We start from the raw sequence: 21,077 nt of genomic DNA, 5'->3' as shown, positions 1-21,077 counted from the left end.
TCCCCTCACCATATAAGTTTTATCAACTTTCAGCAATTTAAATTTTTTTACAGACGTTTTTCATAAATTTTGAAATTCCCTTTAAAATAACCTGGCAATATTCTCATAAAATTAGGCCATTACGTATGGAACTCAAAGGATTACTATTACTTGGTAGCATTTTTTATGTTATATTTGTATTCAAACCACTACCTGAAGAAGTTTTTCACATGTTCCAACTACCAGTAATCTGTATTGTAATATTATCTTGAAAACTACTGGGTAGGGGAAAGATTTCCAGTGTGATTACAGTCATTTGGAGAAATATCAACAAAGTAGGGAGGGTGCTCAATAACCTCCTCATCACAGGATTGCGATATTGGTTTTGTGTTGCAAAAAGCACAAAATTTCACAATTGTTATTGTCGAGAATACGTAGGATCAGATTACTGTCATGTCTAGCATATTTAAACAAAACCCATTATAGTTGTGTGTCTTTATTGCTGTTATTTAAAAATGAATGCATAGTTCTTTAATGCCCTCAACACCCATGTCTACATATTCTACAGCAAAAAAAGGCAGTTGCAACATCCGTTTTTGTACTTATCACAAATATTTTTTGTAATTTAGTGGTTCAAGAAAGTGATGATTTGTGAGCCTGGGAAAAAAGTTATCTTTCCATTTTAAGCCAAAATTTTCATTGCCCTTCCATTGGTAATCATATATTCCTCTACTCTTTACATCATCTCCTGTATGGGAAAAATTTATGTAGTAATCAACATGATGAAGCAATTCAATAACAATTCAATATGCCATTGGATTTTTCGGAATAATCTGGATTTTAATATATTTTTAAAGATATTGCAAGGAGTGCTACAACCGTAGCTTTAGCATCACCTGCTGTGATGCACACAAATGAGTAAATTTCTTGTCGCACAAATTGTTTAGGAAAATTGTAGACTGAGATTTGAACTCATTAATGAACGGGGTAGCATTAAGCTTTTTTCCAGAAATTGAAGGATGTTTGAATCCCATTCTAGGGAGTTTTCGCGCTAAACTTTTTGAGAAACAGATTTTCCCTAAATATGCATAAAATGCATGACAATACCCTAAACAGCTTTAAAGCATTCTGTTTTCGTTGTCAAATGACAGGTGTACCTTTTATGAATATTTTGGTCAAATTATGCCCAAAATGTGTAATCAGTAATTCATATATTGACAAATTGTTCTAGAAGAAACCCATTGGCAAGAAATATTGATAAGCATTTCATATATAGTTCTATTTTAAACATTTGAGATTTAGAAATACCTATTTTAACATGATTAGCGATGTGTATAAAAATTCACTGTGTTGTGTTCTCATGCATAAGAATAACTCCCAAGTCTATCAAGGGACCAATTTGTTCATTCTTATAGTAATTAATTGTACTGTGTAAGCTTAAGTACAGCAATAGTAATGGAGGACTTTTCATTTTCAGTTTTCGCACGGGGGGTGGTGCGATGACGTTGCCAGTCTCCAGCTATGAGGACCTCTTGCAGCGAGTGCGGAGCCTCACATATGAGACTCGTCAACTTCAGAGGGAGTTAACTCGCGATTCCCCAGAGCTCTTTCCAGATGTAGAGCGATTCTCCCCATCTAGCAATGTTAAAGTCATAAAAGAGAACAACGACGAGACTTCTACACCTGCATTTCGTCGCCGTCAAGTGCTGAACCAGTACCATCGTCTGCAGCTTCGAAACAACCAGCGGCACAGCTACATACACCAACAAACGAGTCAAAACCAAACTTATAACGCAGCGCATCATCTATCACTACCAGCTTTCTTAAGGCTGTTGGATTTCAACGATAACGGTAAATAATTTCTCATTCTTTGACCTTTCTTGTAAATCTTTTTTCTCAATTAGTGTGCAATTTAACAAGTTTTTGTCCTTAGTTTATTGATAATTTAGCAGTAATCAACCCAATTCATTGTATACACTATTTTCAGTATTCTTAACATTTGTACATTGGTTTCATGTAAATGTGATTTTTGGTTCCTAGCAGTCAGTAGGCACTATCATCTATTATTGAGCAAAGCTTATTAATTTCCATTGAAGCCTTGCTTTCATTGTAATGGATTTGAGACACTGTAGTGTAGAACTTGTCTTTTTTGGATATTTTTAATAACCAATAGGTATGAAATATTCCAGTATGTATGCAATACGATAAATTGAAATAATTTAACTTCATTGTTATTATTTTTGTAATGATGATTTATTTGCTGCTCTCATTAATTATCATCAAAATGTTCATACTTGTTGCATTTCAGCCTCTTCAATTTGTGCCTAATATTTTCATTAGGTTCTTGAATTGAGAATTGCCAACTGCACAGCTATCATCATTGTTGCCATTTTATTACAATTCCTACTGAATTTATGGAATGAAGGTTTGCATGATAAAAACTGTGCACAGAAGTTAATTTTTAATATGTTTAAATATTTTGATCAGTCCATTAATTCAGTAGCACAATGCATATGCAATATTAATGAAAGTAAATCCAAAATATAATTTTTTGCCCTTATATCCCATTATAGGTGGTTGTAAATACACTTGATCGTGTGGCAATGTCACAGGTGTATGCATGTTTTCAAATTTTTTTATTGTGCTAATTTTGAAAAATATTGTGTTGTATTCAAAATGATAGATTTAAATTTAGAATTTAAATTATAAATAGATGTATGTAAAAATTATTTTGTTAGTGCATATATAATTTTTTAATATGAATAAAAATCTTTTTTTTTTGAGGATAAGAAAAAATATGATGCATGATGTGACATCTGTTTTTTAATTAATTGCATTATTCTTAGAGTAAGGGAATATCAAAACAAATGTAGCACTATTTACCCTGGATATAATCCTCTCTGCTCCAGCATTCTGACTGACTGTAAAAAGATTCTATTATATTATGATTTTCAATGTTCCAGAACCAGAGTTAACATCCAATAATGTTTACATTCATTCATTCTATAAAATCTTGTGAACTGATGATAAACTTATGGGAAAGTGAAGATATCATTTGTATGTTGCACTTCTATGATCATCAAATGCTAATTCAAAATCTTCCCCTTTTGCTAACAAAATACATTAGAAAAATGTTTCAGCTTTTTTGCGTGTAAGTATTACATACCAGTTTATTTAGCCTATAAAAATGACTTAGGAATATGGAGGATAAAGCATTCCTTCACAAAATCACTAAAAAATTCATTGACCATGGACTTGAAAACATTCCTACATTTGTTGAATAAGATGAACTAGATGACTTTACATCACAATTTGCAACCAAAGTAGTTTCAAACAAATTTTCCTTGGACCTATATGTAAAAATCTAGACGCCAGGCCAAGATGATACACTTTAAAAGGTGTAAGACCTACATCCAATATTAATTTTCAAGAACTCCATGCTGCTATTTCGGTCAACTAGGTGACCATCAAGGGGGTGAAAAATTTGATGATGGGCAATACAGCAATAACAAAGTACTGCCTGTGGTCAATTGGAAGGAGGTGGGGGAGGTAAAGTGGGACCATTTTGTTGGGAAGGGGGAGAAAAATAGGAGAGGGGAGGGGAAGTGGAGAAAATGTGTTTTCTCTTGTAATACTCTGCCTGTGTACTTTTAAACTCGGATACCAAATTAAATATGGGACTGTTGACAATTCGTCGTTTGTGTTCATAATTTGGTCTCTGTACATGTCTATGCGAAGGCTCTCAGTGGCATAGAGTTTGGGTGTGCCTAATTAGGGATAAATCGTTCAGTATAATAAGGTGGAAAGTTTTGTAAATGTGCTTTGCGATGGCTAATTTTTCAATACGGCTATTTTTATAGAGTTCTAAGTGTTCCTTGAACCTGGTATTGGCGTTGCATTAGGCCTGTCGGCACCCTCAGCTCCACCCAAGCTATGAAATTTTTTGGATACCAGATCTTTCTGGGAAACCATAACCGGCACTGGGAAAGGAACGGGCCCCCCACCCTGATGTGTAAATTTCACACGTCGTCGGGCCTTGCACTTGGTGAACTCTACCAGCACCTACCAAACTGACCTTCGGGTTGATTACTGTGTTTATGATTTTTTAATGTTTGTTGTGAGACAAGTGCTCTGTTTCACCTCTTAAATTCAAAATTTTTCTGTTGAAGGCATTTTGTCTTTTGGATCATAGTAAGTTTTGTAGGGTGTTTGGGTGTCTGAAACTGATATTTGTGTCCACTTTTTGAAAGATGTTGTGGAGCTCTTTAGTGAATTGGGGTTCAAATGGAATGGAAAATAATTTTTTCTTCGGGGTATTGCTCAATTGTGTGAGTACATTGAATTTATTTATGAGTTTTTTCTTTCAGTCGGTGATCAATATATCTATCATTTTAGGTTTGTATACTTTTACTACTAATTCTTTGTTGTATTATGGTTTAGTGATAGGGACAGCATACAGTTTATGCAACAATTATAGGATGCCATATTTTGTTTATAAGTGTGGCGTGAGTTAGCTTTTATGTGGTTTTAGGCTTGAGTTTGTTTCCCATAAATGTCAATTCAAATGTCCTACAATTTATTATAACTAGTATGTCTAGAAATGCTGGTGTGTGATCATGTTTAACTTGATGGATGACTTTAATTGATGTGTGTTTGTTATTCAATTATTCAATGAAATTTTGGGTGTTGCACTTGCTTGTGTGGTAAATGGCAAAAATGTCATCTATATGCTTGACTTACATTTTGGGGAAGTAATTGAAAGTGTTCCCACATTGATTTTCGAGATAGTGAAGAAAAATGTTGGCTATGAAGCAAGATAAAGGATTGCCCATCACTGTGAATTGTGTTTGTTTGTAGTATTTGTGGTTAAATACTATTACTTGTGTCCATGGAAAGTTTAATGAGAGTGAAATATTTCTGTTGTTGCTCCTTAGCTAGTTGGCTATGTTATCATAGGCAATGGAAATAGTGGGATGCTGGGAAATAGTTTCTCTACGTCAAAGGATACCATAATGTCATCAGGTAGGAGGTGCACATGTTGAATGTTATCTATAAAGTTTTTGGAGTTTTTGATACCATGTACCTCTGTAGATCTCAGTGCTTTATACTTGCTGTTGAGCCACTCTGCCAGTTTGTCGGTGGGAAAGTTTAACGCTGCGATAATTGGTCTCATTTTGTTGCCGGGTTTGTGCATCTATGCCAGTTCTGGACTGGACAAATCAGACTCATCCATCCATAAAACCATTGAGGAAGGCCCTTATGTTGAAGCACATAGGAATCTGATTGACAGAATTACCACTAACGTTCAAAACATACTAAAAAAGTGCTCCGCAATTTTAGACAAATTCTGCTTTAGTTGAAAAATAATCAGCCCAAATATTTCCCTGATGTATGCACTGCCAAAGATACACAAACACTACAACTAAATGATACCCGTTCTCCACCACCAACAAACTTGTCAATTTGGGGAATATTTGGGTTTGCAATTTTTGAACTAAAGTGTAATTTTTTGTCTATAATTGTGGCGCACCAGTCAAGTGTGTTTTTAATGTCACTTAAACTTTGTTTATTGGATTCCGATGTACTTTGACATTAGGGTCTTCATCAATGGTTTTTATGTGCGTTGGATGTAGTGTGATGATATAGAATACAGTAGAGAACACATCTCCCCCACTTCCCCTCTCCACTCCTATTCTTGCCTCCCCTGACTCAAAGAAACTGGTTTCCTGCCACCTCCCCCACCTCCTCCCACTTGAAAACATTCACTTCATCACGGGTAGCATTTTGTTACTGTTGTCTTCCCTGTAGTAAAATACTCAGTCTCATTGATGGTTGAGGGAAATATCATTATAAAGTTCTTATAAATCAAGGTTGGCTACAGGATTGACACCTATCAAACTAACGGCCAATAGTTCACACCCTATTCATTTCATGACACTCTTTGAATTGATGATTTACAAAACTCCTTATATGTGAGCAGGGTAGGCATACTCTTGGCTTTCGAAGAAGAACTAAATAAAATTTGATCAGTTTTGGAGGATTGAGGCATGCTAGTTTGTATTCTGTATTCATTGATCAGGTTTGGGATTTTAACTCTGTGCCCAGGGTACTCTTCTTCCTTATCTGATCAACTGTATAAATAGAAGGGTTGTCTTTAGAACATGTTTAATAGAAGTGTAGGTAGCATAAAAGTATGATGTAAAGAATTTAATGGTGCCTGGAATTTAATTCCAAAATTCAAGAAATTTGTATGCTCTCTCTTTTAAACAGTTTAGACTTATAGGATTTACTCCAATATTCTTTGGTAAGGCTTCACATAATTTTAGGGAGTTATCTTTTCCTAATTCATGACTGTTATAAATGTCCATGCTTCTGTGTGCATTTTATGATTAGTAGGAAGGCTATAAACACCATAGAGAGCAAGCCCACATAAAGTAGTAGTAGTTTTGAGGGGAGGCGACCGACAGCTAAGGTCATTTGCGCCATAGGGGAAGGACAGGAAAGGATGAAGGGTGGAGAGAAACCCGGCGTCGGCATTAGCCTACTCTTTACGAAAGGCGCCAAGGGGTCCGCGGCTTAACGTCCCATCCGACGGACGGCGTACTCACTCAAAGTGCCCTCCACAAAGCACCTCAAGTAGGGATCGAGATACCTCTGAAAAATATTCAACACCGCCGGGATTTGAACCCGCGCCCTCAGGGTGGGAAGCCAGTACGTTAGCCCCCGCACCATCTCGATCCCCCCCACATAAAAGTTATCATTCCATCCATATATAATATTATTAAAAAAAAATTGCATGAAAAGCAAAACTGATGGAGACAGTGTTCAGTTGGGGTAACTCTGCACCCTTTGAATAAGTTCCCTCTCTTTTTCTACACCATAATTAAGGTATTTTGAGAGGTGAAATTCAAAGGATTTTAGGTCAAACCTTGAGTTAACTACCCATTTTTTAGCTTATTTTTGGAGATATGCCTACAACACCATTTTCCCTTATCATGGCATGTTTCTAATTATCTGAGTTTTGTTTTTGTGAATATTGTTATTCACAAGAGAAAACTAATAATCAAAAGCTGTATGAAAGAATATACCATCAAAGCTATATTTTCACTAGTACCCACATTGGTGTGATTGATTACTCCACAATATAACTTATTAGTTCTGGAATTTTGTATTGAGTTCAATAAAGTTTCAGTGAGAATAATTTGTGTTCCCGATATACCCAATTGATTGATTCCCTGTTGGTTTGAAGGGGTGTGAAGGTTCTGGTGAGGTGTTTATGAGACAAAGTTAGCATCAGCTCCTCAAGTCAAGGAATTCTTCTTGCCAGAAAGGTCCTTTTGACTTTGAAAATGGTCCATCCACATTATTTAGCTAATTGCCACAATACTCCCTGACAAGGACTGAACTTGAAGTGAATCCTTGATTGGCTTCAAAATTTTGTTGGCTGCCTTCTAAATGTCTTACCTCTGGGACGGTAGCATAAGTATAAGGTAGCATCCTGGAATATGCTAAATATATGAATAAGCACCTTTCAATGAAAAGATTTAACTTGCAGCGTGTGGTTTCTCACTTTGAGTTCCTCTGTGTGGTATATTTCTCTTGGAATCTAAAAAATGTAATGCTACTTTTAATTATAGTTAGATCTAAAGAAATTTTACCTGCAAAAGATGGAATAGCAACAATTAAGGCCAGTAATTGCATTCATCAAGCCAATGGAAAACAGGATAGAGAAGTGTGCCACAGTTAACAAATAGCCAATAACAAGATATACTTGAAATGAGAATTATTCTTGAAAGAAAGTTATTCAGTGGCTGAAAAACTTCATAAAAATGCATATCGGCATAATAAATGATGGGAATATTTTTGGTTGATATGCCAGTAAGGATATGCAAAGCAAGATATTTTTCCAACAAATTGAATCATGGATTGAGTTCTAATGATTCTCACTTAGCAAATAGTTAACGAATTGGATCAGCCATTTTTTTCAATAAAACATTTTTCAATAGCTAATAATTGAGCATGGGTGACCACATGAGGTATTTATATACAAAGAGTATTATAAAATGGTAATTCACTACAACTGACAACCACTTTACCCTATTTTTCTCTGACTCAAAATATAATATTTGAGGGCAAATAAAGGCATTTTATCAATAATAGAAATTGCACAATTATTGATTCTAGTTTTACAGTTTGAAATATTGCAGCATTTGCTAAAATATGATCAAATATAAATTTTATATTTCATTCAGATCATTTTACTTGTCAAGTTTTTAAGCAATGGTATATTAAATGATAACCAACCCATGGTTTAAACCCCACAGTAGGCATGTAAAATGCACAGTATGCATTGGAAATGCCCAGGGATTCAGAAAGATATCTTTAAAGGTTAGGCTATGAAATGGTAAGGCACAGATTTAGGAATAGTGATATTAATTTGTGCAGTTTCCCAGTAGCAGAAAAGAATTCAGGTCATAAGTTAATGCTAATGAAGTAGAGTGTTAGATTCAAGAAATTAAACAGGGAACATGAATGAGAAAATGGAATGTAGATGCTTAACTGAAGAAAATATGAAGGAATACCAGGCATCTGCAGGAAAATTATAAGTGACGAGAGAGAGAGAGATGGGTACATAATAAGAAAAATGGGAACATATCAAAAAAGGGACATTGAAAGCTTCAAACAGAATTATAGGAGCAGTAATCAGGAAAAGAACAAGGAAACTATGCTTAAGGCAGTGTTACTTCCTATCCCTAAAAAAGAAGGGCAGCCATATATGAGGACTATAAAACAATAAATGGAACGTTGTACGAAGCTGAAGAGGTACTTAGGTTCATCAATAAGAGGATGAAGAGGATGACATAGGATTATTTAGGGGATGAGCAGTTAAGATACAGAAAAAGGAGAAGGCTTTGTAATACTATAGGAGCAATGAGGTCACTATTAGAGAGGAATCAGGCTATATTTAGTTGTTTCATAGATTTTGAGAAGGCATTCAATAGAGTTAATTGGGTAGAATTAATGAATGTGTTGCAGAAAATATGATTAGATCGGGGAAATAGGAGAATTATCTGCAACCTGAACATATCACAGATTGTTTGGATGCAAGTGGTGAATGGAGAAGCTGGATGGGCAGTGTCAGGAAGAGGATTAAGACAGGGGTGTCCCTTATTACCTGGGTTATTCAGTGTATATATGGAGGAAATGATTAGATGCATGGGAAGGAAGGAGACAGGAGTGAAAGTTAGGGGGAAATTCATAAAATCAGTTAGTTTTGCTGATGATCAAGCTTTAGTTTGCCAAACAGCCAAGGGATTTCAAGCATTGCTGAGAGCATCGGAAAGTCAGTGTGATATGTATGGAATTAGGATAGATATGAACAAAACTATGGTTGATGTTTATGAGAAAGAGAAAAGTTAAGTTAAATATTAAAATAGAAGTTCATGAGCAACCGTACATAGGAAGAGGTCGATAGGATATACAATCAGTTGGAGGACAAAATCGCATGTGTTCCTGTAGGGAAACATTTGATAGTGATGGGGGATTGGAATCTGACGGTAGGCAAAGGAAGAGATGGTGATTAGGTGGGGAACAACAGTTTGGGCACGAGGAATGACCGAGGGGAGAAGGTAGTTGAGTTCTGCAGGAGAGAGGGGTTAGTCATTACCAACACTTGGTTTAGACACTGCAATATACCAGGGTCATCCGGAAAGTAGTACCCGTTCGTGCCGCATGAAGTGCTGACGACGCGAGTAGCCGCTGGACGAGGTCAGATAGCTTCAGTGGCTTGTCTGCCTTCTCTGAGCCAAGTTGCGTGACGCTAGCATTGCCTGTGTTGTTTCTGTGATTGTTTACAATGTTTAAAAAAATTGAGAACGCCGCCAGTTGTGAAGTGAGGGCAGTGATTAAATTCCTCAATGCAAGAAACGTTCGCCCATGTGATATTCATCGCCAATTAAAGGAGGTGTATGGAGACAATGTAATGGACGAGTCGTCTGTTCGGCGGTGGTGTCGCAACTTCAACATGGGGAGGGGGAACACACACGACGATGAGCGTTCGGGGAGACCGTCTGTCATTACAGACCAACTGGTGAGCTCAGTTGACGAATTCGTGAGGAACGATCGGCGCGTCACAATTGATGACATCTGTGAGCATTTTCCCAATGTTTCTCGAACAATTGTTCATGAAATTGTTAAACACCATCTGCATTATGCAAAAATTTGTGCAAGATGGGTCCCTCGCGTATCTCAATGAGCTGGCGGCAAAGGACTATGCAGCAGGAATACAGAAACTTGTCACACGTTATGACAAATGCCTTAATTTGCTTGGAGATTATGTTGAGAAGTAGTTTAAAGTATCCTCTTTCAAATAAAATTTTTTATGTTTGTTAATATTTACTTTTGTGTCTTTATTTCACGAACGGGTACTACTTTCCGGATGACCCTCGTACATAGGTGTACATTAAAAATCCCAGGTGACTCAGAGAGGTATCAGTTACAGTATATTATGGTTAATCACAGGTTTAGGAACAGTGTGGCGATTTTGGACAGCTTTCCGGGAGAGGATGTGGATTCTGACCACAATTTAGTTTTTATGAAGTGTATTGTTCGTTTTAAAGGATAAGGCAGTGGCTGCGGGTTTGGGGAATGGAATGTAGAAGCATTAAATGGATTGAAAAGGAACGAGTACCAGCAGGCTGTAGAGAAAATCTTGGAGGACGGTAAAGAGCTGAATACTATCGAAGAAAAATGGGAATGTATCGAGAAAGGGTCATCGAAAGCCGCAAAAGACACAATTGGAACCGTTAACACGAAAAGGACTAGGAAACCATGGATCACGGATGAGATGATTACAAAGATGGATGAGAGGAGAAAATTGAAGAATGTAAACATATAGGCAAAATGAAGTACAAAGAGTTAAATAATAAATTGAGGCAGGCAACAAATCAAGCAAAAGAAGCATGGTGTAAGGCGCAGTGCAAGGATATGGAAAGCTTGCAGAGGAAGGGTGAAATTGGTGTGCTCTACAGAAAGGTTAAATCTTTATCGGGAGGTAAGAAGGGAAGACCTCTGCTAACAGTTAGAGATAAGGCAGGTAAGATAATAGTTGACGCAGGAAAGATCCAAGAGAGATGGAAGGAGTATATAGAAGAACTGTATAGTAAAGAGCTTAGACCAACAATGTTAGACATGGAAGAGGAACATGATGTTGAGGAAGATAGCTTAGGTCCAGGCATACTCGATGATGAGATAGAAAGGGCATTAAGGGAGATGAAACTAAAGAAGGCCGTGGGAGTGGATGACATTCCTACAGAACTACTTAAAGGTTTAGGAAAATGTGGTAGGAAGAGGCTGTATGAACTGATTCGTAGTGTCTTTGAGGAAGGAATCTGGCCGTAAGACTTTGTGAGATCAGTGTTAGTTCCTATTCCAAAAAGATAAAGGCTACATCATGTGAGGACTACAGAACAATAAGTTTGATATCCCATGCAGCTAAAGATCATCAACAAAAGGATAGAGAGTAGGGCAAATGATTACTTAGCGGATGATCAGTTTGGGTTTAGGAAGGGGAGAGGTATGCATGATGCCATTGCAGTAATGAGATCTCTAATCGAGAAGAATGTAGAATACAATCAGGATGTATTTGTGTGTTTTGTAGGTTTTGAAAAAGTGTTTGATAGATTGAATTGGGAAAAAAAATGAGTACATTGAAGAAAATAGGAATATATTGGAGGGACAGGAGGCTAATCTGCAACCTGTACATGTCTCAGACTGCTCGGGTGCGAGTGGAGAACGGAGATTCCGGATGGGCAGTGTTTGGAAGAGGTGTAAGGTAGGGTTGCCCATCTTTATTACTGGTACTGTTCAACGAATATATGGAGGAAATGATTAAAGAGGCATGGGAAAAACTGGAGGTAGGAATGAAAGTCGGCAGGGAATTCGTGAACACAGTTAGGTTTGCTGATGACCAAGCTTTAGTTTGTCAGTCAGCCAAGGAGTTGCAAGCATTGCTGAGTGAATTGGAAATTCAATGTGACAGGTATGGGATGAGAATCAATATTAATATAACAAAGGTTATGCAATTTTCTAGAAAGAAAAAGGTTAAGCTAAACATTAAAATAGGAGGGCAAAAACTAGAGCAGGTAGAACAGTTTTCGCACGTAGGAAGTATTTTGGACCAACACGGTCAAAGTAGTAGGGACGTGAGGAGAAGAATTGCTCTAGGCAAAGAGGCTTTCACAAGGAGGAAGGAGTTGATGACAGTGACGTTAAGTAAGGATGTTAACAAAAGACTTGTAAAAACTTAAGAGGGGTAAGAAAAAGATAGGCATGTTGGATGGAATAAAGGGAAGAAGAATGTGTGCAAAATTGAAGGTTGGTTTATTGTAGTGTTGAAGGTCAGGTGGTGTTTTGTAAGATTTGAAGAAATGTATCAGTATACCATTTATAGGTGGTGTCCATCCAAAACTTGCTTGAAGCAGTAGAATACCATTAATAATAATGCTGAATGATAACTATTGGGTTGAAAAGTCTAGATAAATCTGCAAAGTTTCAATTGTCAATTTTAATAGTCAATTAATACAGTTAAGAAATTTATTCTAGTGTTGATCGGTATTTGTTTGTATAGTAGCAATCAATAGTTATGATAATTCTGTTGGTGAAGTAGGGGTATTTATTTTTACTGGTTAGAGAAGGTAGTGGAGAGTTGTGTTTACAGGTTGTGCTAAAGTGACATAAGATGTATTTATCTATAAAAATATAGTCTTTATACTATTTTCAAAATCTTCAAAAAAGTAGGTTTTTGAATGATCTCTGAAGACTATTTATTTTAGCGTTGTGAGAACTTCCTTTTATTTGCCCTTCATTGTTTTTTTATTCATTCAATTATAACTTATGCCTTCATGGTGTCTAGAAATCCTACCATCTTCCATCCTCTACTTCACTTACCCAATATTCTCCCTTCTTTCATGGCTTTCAAAATCCCAATACCTTTCATTATTTTCTCTGTCCATTTTCTCTGCCTTTTGTGCATATCCCTCAGCAATGTCCTCTTTTCATCCACCCTATTTAAAACCTCAGCATTTGTTTGCCACTCTTTTCAACTTATTTTCTTCATTCCCAACAACACCCACATTTCAAAAACCTCCAATCTGCTCTCATCCTCTTGCCTTAAAGACCTGGCTTCACGTACAAAAAGTCTTTAGTAATCTTGTCTAAACATTTTTACTCAGTGTGCCTGTCATCAGTTGTCTTTTTCTTTTAATTGTCTTTTTCAGTTGCACAATTCATCTCCTAATGTTTTATGCCTTTTCCTTTAAATTACTATGCAAATACATGAACTGTTTAACCTATTCTAGTTTATTTACTCCCTCTGTTATGTTTAATTTTGCTTTCTTACTCCTCATGAAACTCATTACTTTTGTTTTTGTAATAAATTCACATCTCATACCTCTTGCATTGTTCCCATAAAGCATTCAACTATTACTGCAACTATTAGCCCTTGGATGTCTGATACACAATTGCTTAATCATATGCAAACCTAATTGACTTAATCATCTAACCACCCACTTTTATTCCCTCTTCTAACCCTTCCCATGCTTCCCTTAACATTTCTTCAGCATATCTCGTAAGTCAAAAATTACCGGTGATAATGGGCAATCATTTCTCACTTCCCTGACAATATCTGTCCATCTTGATTCTCTCACTGCAACCTACCTGGGCAGTCCAATTTTTGTAAAACTTTTGAATAAGTTGTCTATCCATCAGTCTACTCCCATATTCCACTTTTTCTTGTATCTGAAACTTCTCCACATAATCGCTCTGATTTTTCCACTATATTTCCTTGGCTGTATTGGTGTCTCATCTTATTTTATTGTTCAGATTTCTTCGCAATCTTCTCCCCATTCCATTTTTGTATTTTTTATTATCTTCTTTCATCAATCCTCTATAAGGGTCTGTCCCATAATCCATGGCTTCTTAATTCTGTCAAAAAAATACTGAGCCTAAATTTCTTGAAATATGTAGTCTCAAGCGCGAGTTTGAATTTTCTCCATGGTCACTTGAGGGCTTGCTGTGACAACTGACTATTAAACTCCTGGATAATGAATGATTTAAGTGGAGCCATTAATATTAATTATTATTTAATGATAATGGAAAAACATTTATAATATAATTTTCATGATTTGTCAGTTCTTACCTTCATAGTGTTTCCCCACACAATTCTCAAAAACTATTTTTGATAACATTCAGAGGTTGGCTCCATGGTGTCTCATTTAGTTTCTATTGTTTTGATTCACATGAGCAAAGTTAATCTTTTCCAACTAAATGCTATAATATTTTTTTGTTTAAAAGTTTGCTTCCCTTGTATTTGTTAGTCAATATTTAACAGAAGACCTTTGTTAAGAGTGTGATACTTTGTTTATTTCTTAGTGGACAAATAATAATTGTGATAGTTTATAGAAAAAGGGTGTAATAATACTAGGTATGAAATTGCTTGAAACCTTCTATATGTGAGGCATGAGCAAATGAACATTGGTGCAATTTTAATATCCTTTTATCTGTTAAGTATTTATCAGAAATTACACACATAGTTTCATTTTGCTTCATTTGCCTCGGAAAAACATGTAACAGAAGGCTTTATTTTGGAAAGATAATATAGTGTTTTTCTCCAAACTGGTCTGCAAACCATTACTTTTATGTGCATATTTTGGGGTACATACCTATGCACTTAATGTTTTGTCATTCATGGGTATAGTTTAGGTTATCACGTATGCATGAGTGTTTGAACTAGAATTTTCTAGCTATTTATAATCACCTATAGTATTGGATGAGTTTGTGTCATTTGTCTAACTTTTGTGCTGGATATTAGATATGCAATCACTAACAAGTTTAATATTTATCATATGTTAAAAGAATTCAGCATTTTTGAAAGCTTGCATGCATGTAACCAATTTTTCTGCATTAGGTAATAAATTTTTTTTGGGCTGATTCATTTTGTTAGAATTTTGATTGAGTTTCATCAAAATCAATAATAACATAGTCTCATGTTTCCATTGTAATTAGGCCAGCAAGATCCTATTATTCATTTCCAGCAACATTACAAAATCTCTTTAAATCATAGGTTTGTTGTCTTTTAAACAGATGCTTTAGGTTGACTTACCATGCACACTTTTATATTTAAACTGTTTTAGAAAAGTCTCAATCTCTGTTATCTCAAATTCTAAACCATTATATCCAAAAATTCTTCAATGATTTATTCTTGGGTTATAAATTGACATGTTAAGCAGAATAATACAATGCTTTCCTGGGGGGATACATTGCCTTGCTATCTAAGGTACTCATTGACCTTCACAGTGTAACAGCTGTGTACACTGTTGGTTCAAAGACAAGTCAGGCCCCGTGACCCTATATTTTCTTGGGCCTACCTTGAAAGTTAGATTGTATTTATCCTATGCTATTATCTGTGTAAAATATCGGTGTAAAACCGCAAAGCAAGGACACTCACATATGTAGTTTTGACGCTTCGACGGCACGAGTGTTGTCATCAGAATAATATATATATATATATATATATATATATATATATATATATTTTTTTTTTCCTTATTATTTTTTCTTTATTGAAAGCTTGCATTTAATGCATTAGGATCAAATTCAAAAGAGTCAGATTCAAGATTGTAATTTTGTTAGTTTTTGTAATAGGGAGTTATTTCTCCAGATGAATTATACATGTATGAAGTATACTGATCATAGCTGTAAAGTATTTTACAAAAATATGAACATTTTACCGATATTTTTGAAATTATAAGTAGACAGGGGTTTTCATTATAAGTGTGGTCTAGTAAGGTCTTGTGCAGAGTAGTCTATTTGAAATATATAATACCCTAAATCCATAATATAGTGCAATTTTGAAATTACTCAGGCTGATATTGGCTTGAATATTAACTTTCCAGATGGATCACAGGCCTTTAATTAGTAGTAGGAGCATTTCTATTCCTTGACTTTAAAATAAACTTTTCATGTTGTTTGTTGGCAAATGTGCGAAGAAGATAGGATTAGTAGAAAAATAATGATTTATTTGAAAATTAAATGAAGATACGTAATAATTAATTCGTGTTATCTTTAAACTCGCGTAGAAAATATAACTGTTGATTCTTTAAATCTGTTATGATTAGAATTTTAAAATTATAATGCCATTTAGACACAAAAAATGTAATACATTTTTGAATTTACTGAAAAATTATTGTACTTTATGTTAGATTATGTTTCGTCGCATCTAGGAAAAATGAAATGTTAAACTTCAAAAACACGAGGAAAATTAATTTAAAAAAATAACTTGACCTGTCCGACTAATACAGAGACAATAGAAAATACATCCAAATTGTTCTGAAATTGCTGTTAGACAGTTATGCATCAGATAGTTTTATAGGCCAAGAATTTTAAAATAATTATACTTTTTGTTTTTAGAAATAATTGCTATATCGCTTTCTACATTTCCTGTATACTTCCAGTGATCATACGAGAATAAAGAAACACTCGTGAATTCGTTACTATAGCATTAACATGCATTTAGTGATTTTCGCTGAAAATGATTTACCGTGAGTGTTTAGCGACTTGAAATTCAAATTTTAGCCAATCAAAACTACCGATTTGATTTAGGAAACTTAGATTCTGCTTTTGAACGTAATAATTTAATAATGAAGAGGCTACACGTATTTTCTGTCTTAAGAATCAGGTTGCTCGTAATGATGTCAGGAAAGCAATATTTTTCGAAAGTCTTATTAGGAGAAAAATGATTCATTGAATCTCTCCCAACTGTCTTTTATTCCAGTTCAGACCCCTTTTTCGATTTATCCACAGTATTTTTTTCCAATTTCTATACTAATTTGGCGGGTTCTTTGAATGTTATAATTAGCAAAACGTTATTCACGACGCCGTAGTATGCACAATCCAACAAGAAAATTCATAATCCTCAGGGCAAGTTCGCCTATTATCTGTCATCGGAATTAAATTGTAATTGGAATACGTGTTCGCAGCTTGGTAGGGTATCCTCGTTGACGTAAGAAAATAAATGTTGTCCCGTTTGGTGAAGAGTCATTAACCTCGATTCTCCTTCGACGCTGTGTGCGATTCCTCTTGGTGGCCTTTGAGCGCAGCTCGTCCCAGTCTCATTACCCAACTCAACCCGAGTTCCGTGTCAACTCCCTGGGGTCCAGTCCAACCCCCTTCCCTCTCACTATCACTCACTTCTCATTCACCTCACAAATCTCGCGCATTCCCTTGTTCTGACGCTGCTACCACCCCTGGCCAATTTCGCGAGGTTTGCTATCCGCTTCAAGGCTCCTATTCCGACTGCACGATCGTTAGGGTCTTCCTGAGGGAAGGATTTCGCGATGGGAAAATTCATTCTATACGGCTGGCCTCTCCCCTTTCACGTTCCCTAGTCGCCCTCTCTTTCCCGCTATCACACTTAACGACCCAACGTTTGCAGTTAACATCCTCCCTCAAGCTGGATGGTAAGGGAGACTGGAGAAAGAGCACCGGTTGGAATCCTTTCAAGTTTCTCTCCTTAAGGCTCCCTTTCCTCGTAGGGAGAGTTTTTAACTTTTGTGGCGTTTACGCTCCATTTGTTGTGGGTAAGGCTTCTCTCGCTGAAATATTCTACACCGACGGAGGAGAAAAATGTCATATTCATCCTCCGTCTATAATTAATTCCGCCAGGGTATCACACGACATATGCAATTGCAATGTGATATCTGGCATTTTTCTTTCATCACTTTTAATGGCGATTAATCTATATTTTCGTATTCAATCCATTTATGGAATTAATGCAACGGTGGCGCTGACGTTGGGTTTCCAAGTAAACAAGATTCTCAAATTTTTGGCTTATCCATCAACTGCTTGTGTTAATTTTATTTACTCTTGTCCAGCTTCCAATTGGAAAAATTAGTAATTCAGAAAAAGAAAAATATCCGCAGAAATGGCTAATTCGTACAAAGCAATTGTGATATCTGTGCAATAACCCGCTTGCCGCCGCAAGGGCGTGTGCCGGGGATGTTAAGACAACAGTCATTCAGGCAGAAATATTAGTACATGCATGCCTTGAATACTTGTTAGCTCATGTCGTGCAAATGCCTTTATACATCATCCAACAATTATTGCACTTGACCAATTCATCAAATTTTAGGCTTCAATTTGGTGTTATAATAATCCCCTCGGTGTCGTAAGAAAACTCAGTTGTTCTGTACCTTTCTAAAAGTCTCGCCTGATTTCTTCGAGAGCCGGATGCTCCAAGCCGAATACCTCCTGCATGCCTGTGACGCCTACTCGCATCTCGTTGTAATTTTTAATAAACCTAGCGGATTTTCTTTGAGCCCTGTATAAATCTTTAATTGATGTTTTCTCGCATGGATCCCTAATATATGCAGCGTATCATTTGACAGACTTTGATTTTGACTAGCCTGAAAAAGTTTTGTGTGAATTCGATATGATATTTAAATTTTCGAATTTCCATGCTCAGGTGCTGTGACAAATATTACACTTTACCTAAAGTCTCTAATTTGACAAGTACGGCGATTATCTTAATGTCCTAGAGATGATTCGTTTGCTGCAAAGTCTACAAGGTGACCCAATTTTTCCTTGTGAAACTGATTATTGTGTAACTGGAACTATTTTGTAATGTATAAATATTCTACAGTTTCCCTTTTCACATATGTACGACTCTTATATCGGCCATATTTTCCAGCCAAGTGTTATCAAATTTTTGTTTTAAGTATGAAATGAACTTAAATGTACTCTTTTTGTGTTGTACATATGAAATATGCCGAGTATACTGTAGTGTTTATTACTTATTTTGCAGTCTTTGACGGATAATTATTTATGAATTGAAATTATTTGCACGGTCGTATGTTGTAAACTTTACTGTACCTTAATAACGTTAACGCAATGCATTTCTTTGTAATGAGGCGAATGAAGGAAGTTCGTATAAAATTCGGTATATCGATTTACCGTATTGTAGTCCACTCTTTTTATCACTCTGGAAACGCCCAGTGACTTAAGTAAAGCATTGTGGAACAGTCGGTCAGAAATATCGAGTTTTTCGACAATTCTCTCTGGGGTCCGTAGTTCCTAATAAAGATTTTGGGAGTGCTTTATCATATTATTTATTATTTATCTTTTGTGATTACTTGGGACTTCTGTGCCACCTGACACTGTCTATCAGCACGTGTATTTTTTATTAACTTGGGAACAATTTCTTCATCGAGTCGTCCAGCCAATATTTTTACAAAGAGTGATGCACAAATCAAAGTTTAAGGTTGATCCAAATGTTCATCATCCTTTACACTCCTTCACAAGAGCTTATGGTATGGGGTGTTAGGTTATCGAACATTAAGGCATTTGATGATTTGAACTTAGGACAACTTTTTATTTTCGGGTAGTTCGAATTTTCGTGCGTGTTGTTTTCTACCGCCGTGACCACGAGCTGTGCAAAGGAAAAAAGATCCCTTATATTCTGTCTGGCCTGCTAGATATTTTCCCGTGACTTGTCGTTATGACCTCGCCTACGAATGTAATGCGAGGTCCTCATGAAGTTTCTTTGTTTTGATGAAGATCAAATCATAGGAAGGATATATTAATAAGTAAACGAAGGTAATAATTACTTCTAATGAATTAAAGCCTTGGGGCCAAAGTTTCAGATAAAGTCGGAAAATGTAGATTCAGGAAGTAAGCCTTAACTATACATACCAGCAAGTATTGCACACATCCTGCTAGGAAGCTTTGTGGTGGTGATTTTTGTCTCGCAAACATATTCGTCGTATAACTCCTCTTCTGCGCTTTAACCACCAAAATGAAATTTCGTTGCATGCATGTGCGGATAGTTTCATAAATCGTCCGACACACTGAAAGACACTGTGAAAGTTATGTTGTTGTCTCCGTATACATACCACACATACGAGTATACGTTTTCGTATGGCACTCATGCGGTCAGACTGCATCCGAATAATCAACGACACCGATGACTCTGATGTGTTTATTCAGGTTTATACGTTCATTATCTACTTTAAACTATATGCCAATAGCCACCACATGGGCCTTTGGCTGGGTATGTTAAAGCACCATCTTTTTATTCATAAATACGTACTTATAAAATAATTTTTATGTATTTCATTGTTCATATACTCGCCAATTTTACATATTTCATTCTTCTTATACTCGTGCATAAGCACGCTCACCTTTAACTTCCTAAATTGAATTCACGGCGAAACACTTACATAATAGGTTTGGTCCATAGGTTGGACTGAATTGGTAGTGCGAGCACATATTGAATAACTGAAGGTCGTGGGTGTACATTCACCAGTGTGGAAGCAAGACGGAATCCAGATGCACTTTTCTGTGTAAATAAGTTTCCTCAAACACAATTAATTGCAACAAGTAAATCTTTACCCATCAAATGTAAAATTCTCATATTATGAAAATAAATAAATAATTCAACTTTTCGCCAAAAAACATTATTTTATTACAATTAGTTTTACACCGTTGCATCTTTTAGGAAAGTTTACCTGAATTAGTCGTTGTTAAGTCATTTATTCTTTTGTAAAATGCTACGGTGTTTATTTTCCACCTGAAATGTCATTCTAAGGTTGATGGAAATAACTTTATGCTGAAACTGCGATGGAAATACATTTAGTGATTATTTTTCCTTGGTCTGAAAACAGTTTTCCGTGGAAATAGTTAATTTTCGGTTGCTTCGTTTTCTGCCCATCTAACAGGCGTATTTTTCGTAATAATTGCAATAATTTTCCGCTTGTGAGGTAGGGTGAAAGAACATGGTTGTAGAGCAAACAACTTGGTACATTTTTCACGCTCTATTATTGCGGTCACTGACCATAGTTTCCACGAGTTGATAATGACATAAGTTATCGAAAACATGCTCGGTGAAGTTGAAAATGCAATGTGAAAAGTTAACAAGTTGTTAGTTCTATTATCGTGCATATTATATATGATCTCAAATTGAGGCCTGTCTGTCTTGCAGCATAACTGGATTCGTCATGAGTTACCTCAAAAAAATGATAAGACGTCATCATCTCCCAAATATT

At 36.0% G+C, this 21,077-nt stretch overlaps 1 protein-coding gene across 2 annotated transcripts in view; it reads left to right on the top strand.

The window, feature by feature from the left end:
• Nucleotides 1-1,461: 1,461 nt before the first annotated feature.
• LOC139690930 (adenomatous polyposis coli protein-like) overlaps nt 1,462-21,077 on the top strand; it is a 342,509-nt gene continuing 322,893 nt past the window's right edge. For both annotated transcript variants that reach the window (XM_071588565.1, XM_071588564.1), the window contains exon 1: nt 1,462-1,830. In XM_071588565.1, coding sequence (XP_071444666.1) covers nt 1,479-1,830 — 352 coding nt within the window. In that variant the 5' untranslated portion in view covers nt 1,462-1,478. The remainder of the gene's footprint in view (nt 1,831-21,077) is intronic.

The sequence above is a fragment of the Hetaerina americana genome, unplaced genomic scaffold (genome assembly GCF_022747635.1).
Source record: "Hetaerina americana unplaced genomic scaffold, ioHetAmer1.1.p SCAF_3, whole genome shotgun sequence".
In the NCBI taxonomy this organism is placed as follows: domain Eukaryota; kingdom Metazoa; phylum Arthropoda; class Insecta; order Odonata; family Calopterygidae; genus Hetaerina; species Hetaerina americana.
This window is presented reverse-complemented; position numbering and strand designations above follow the sequence as displayed.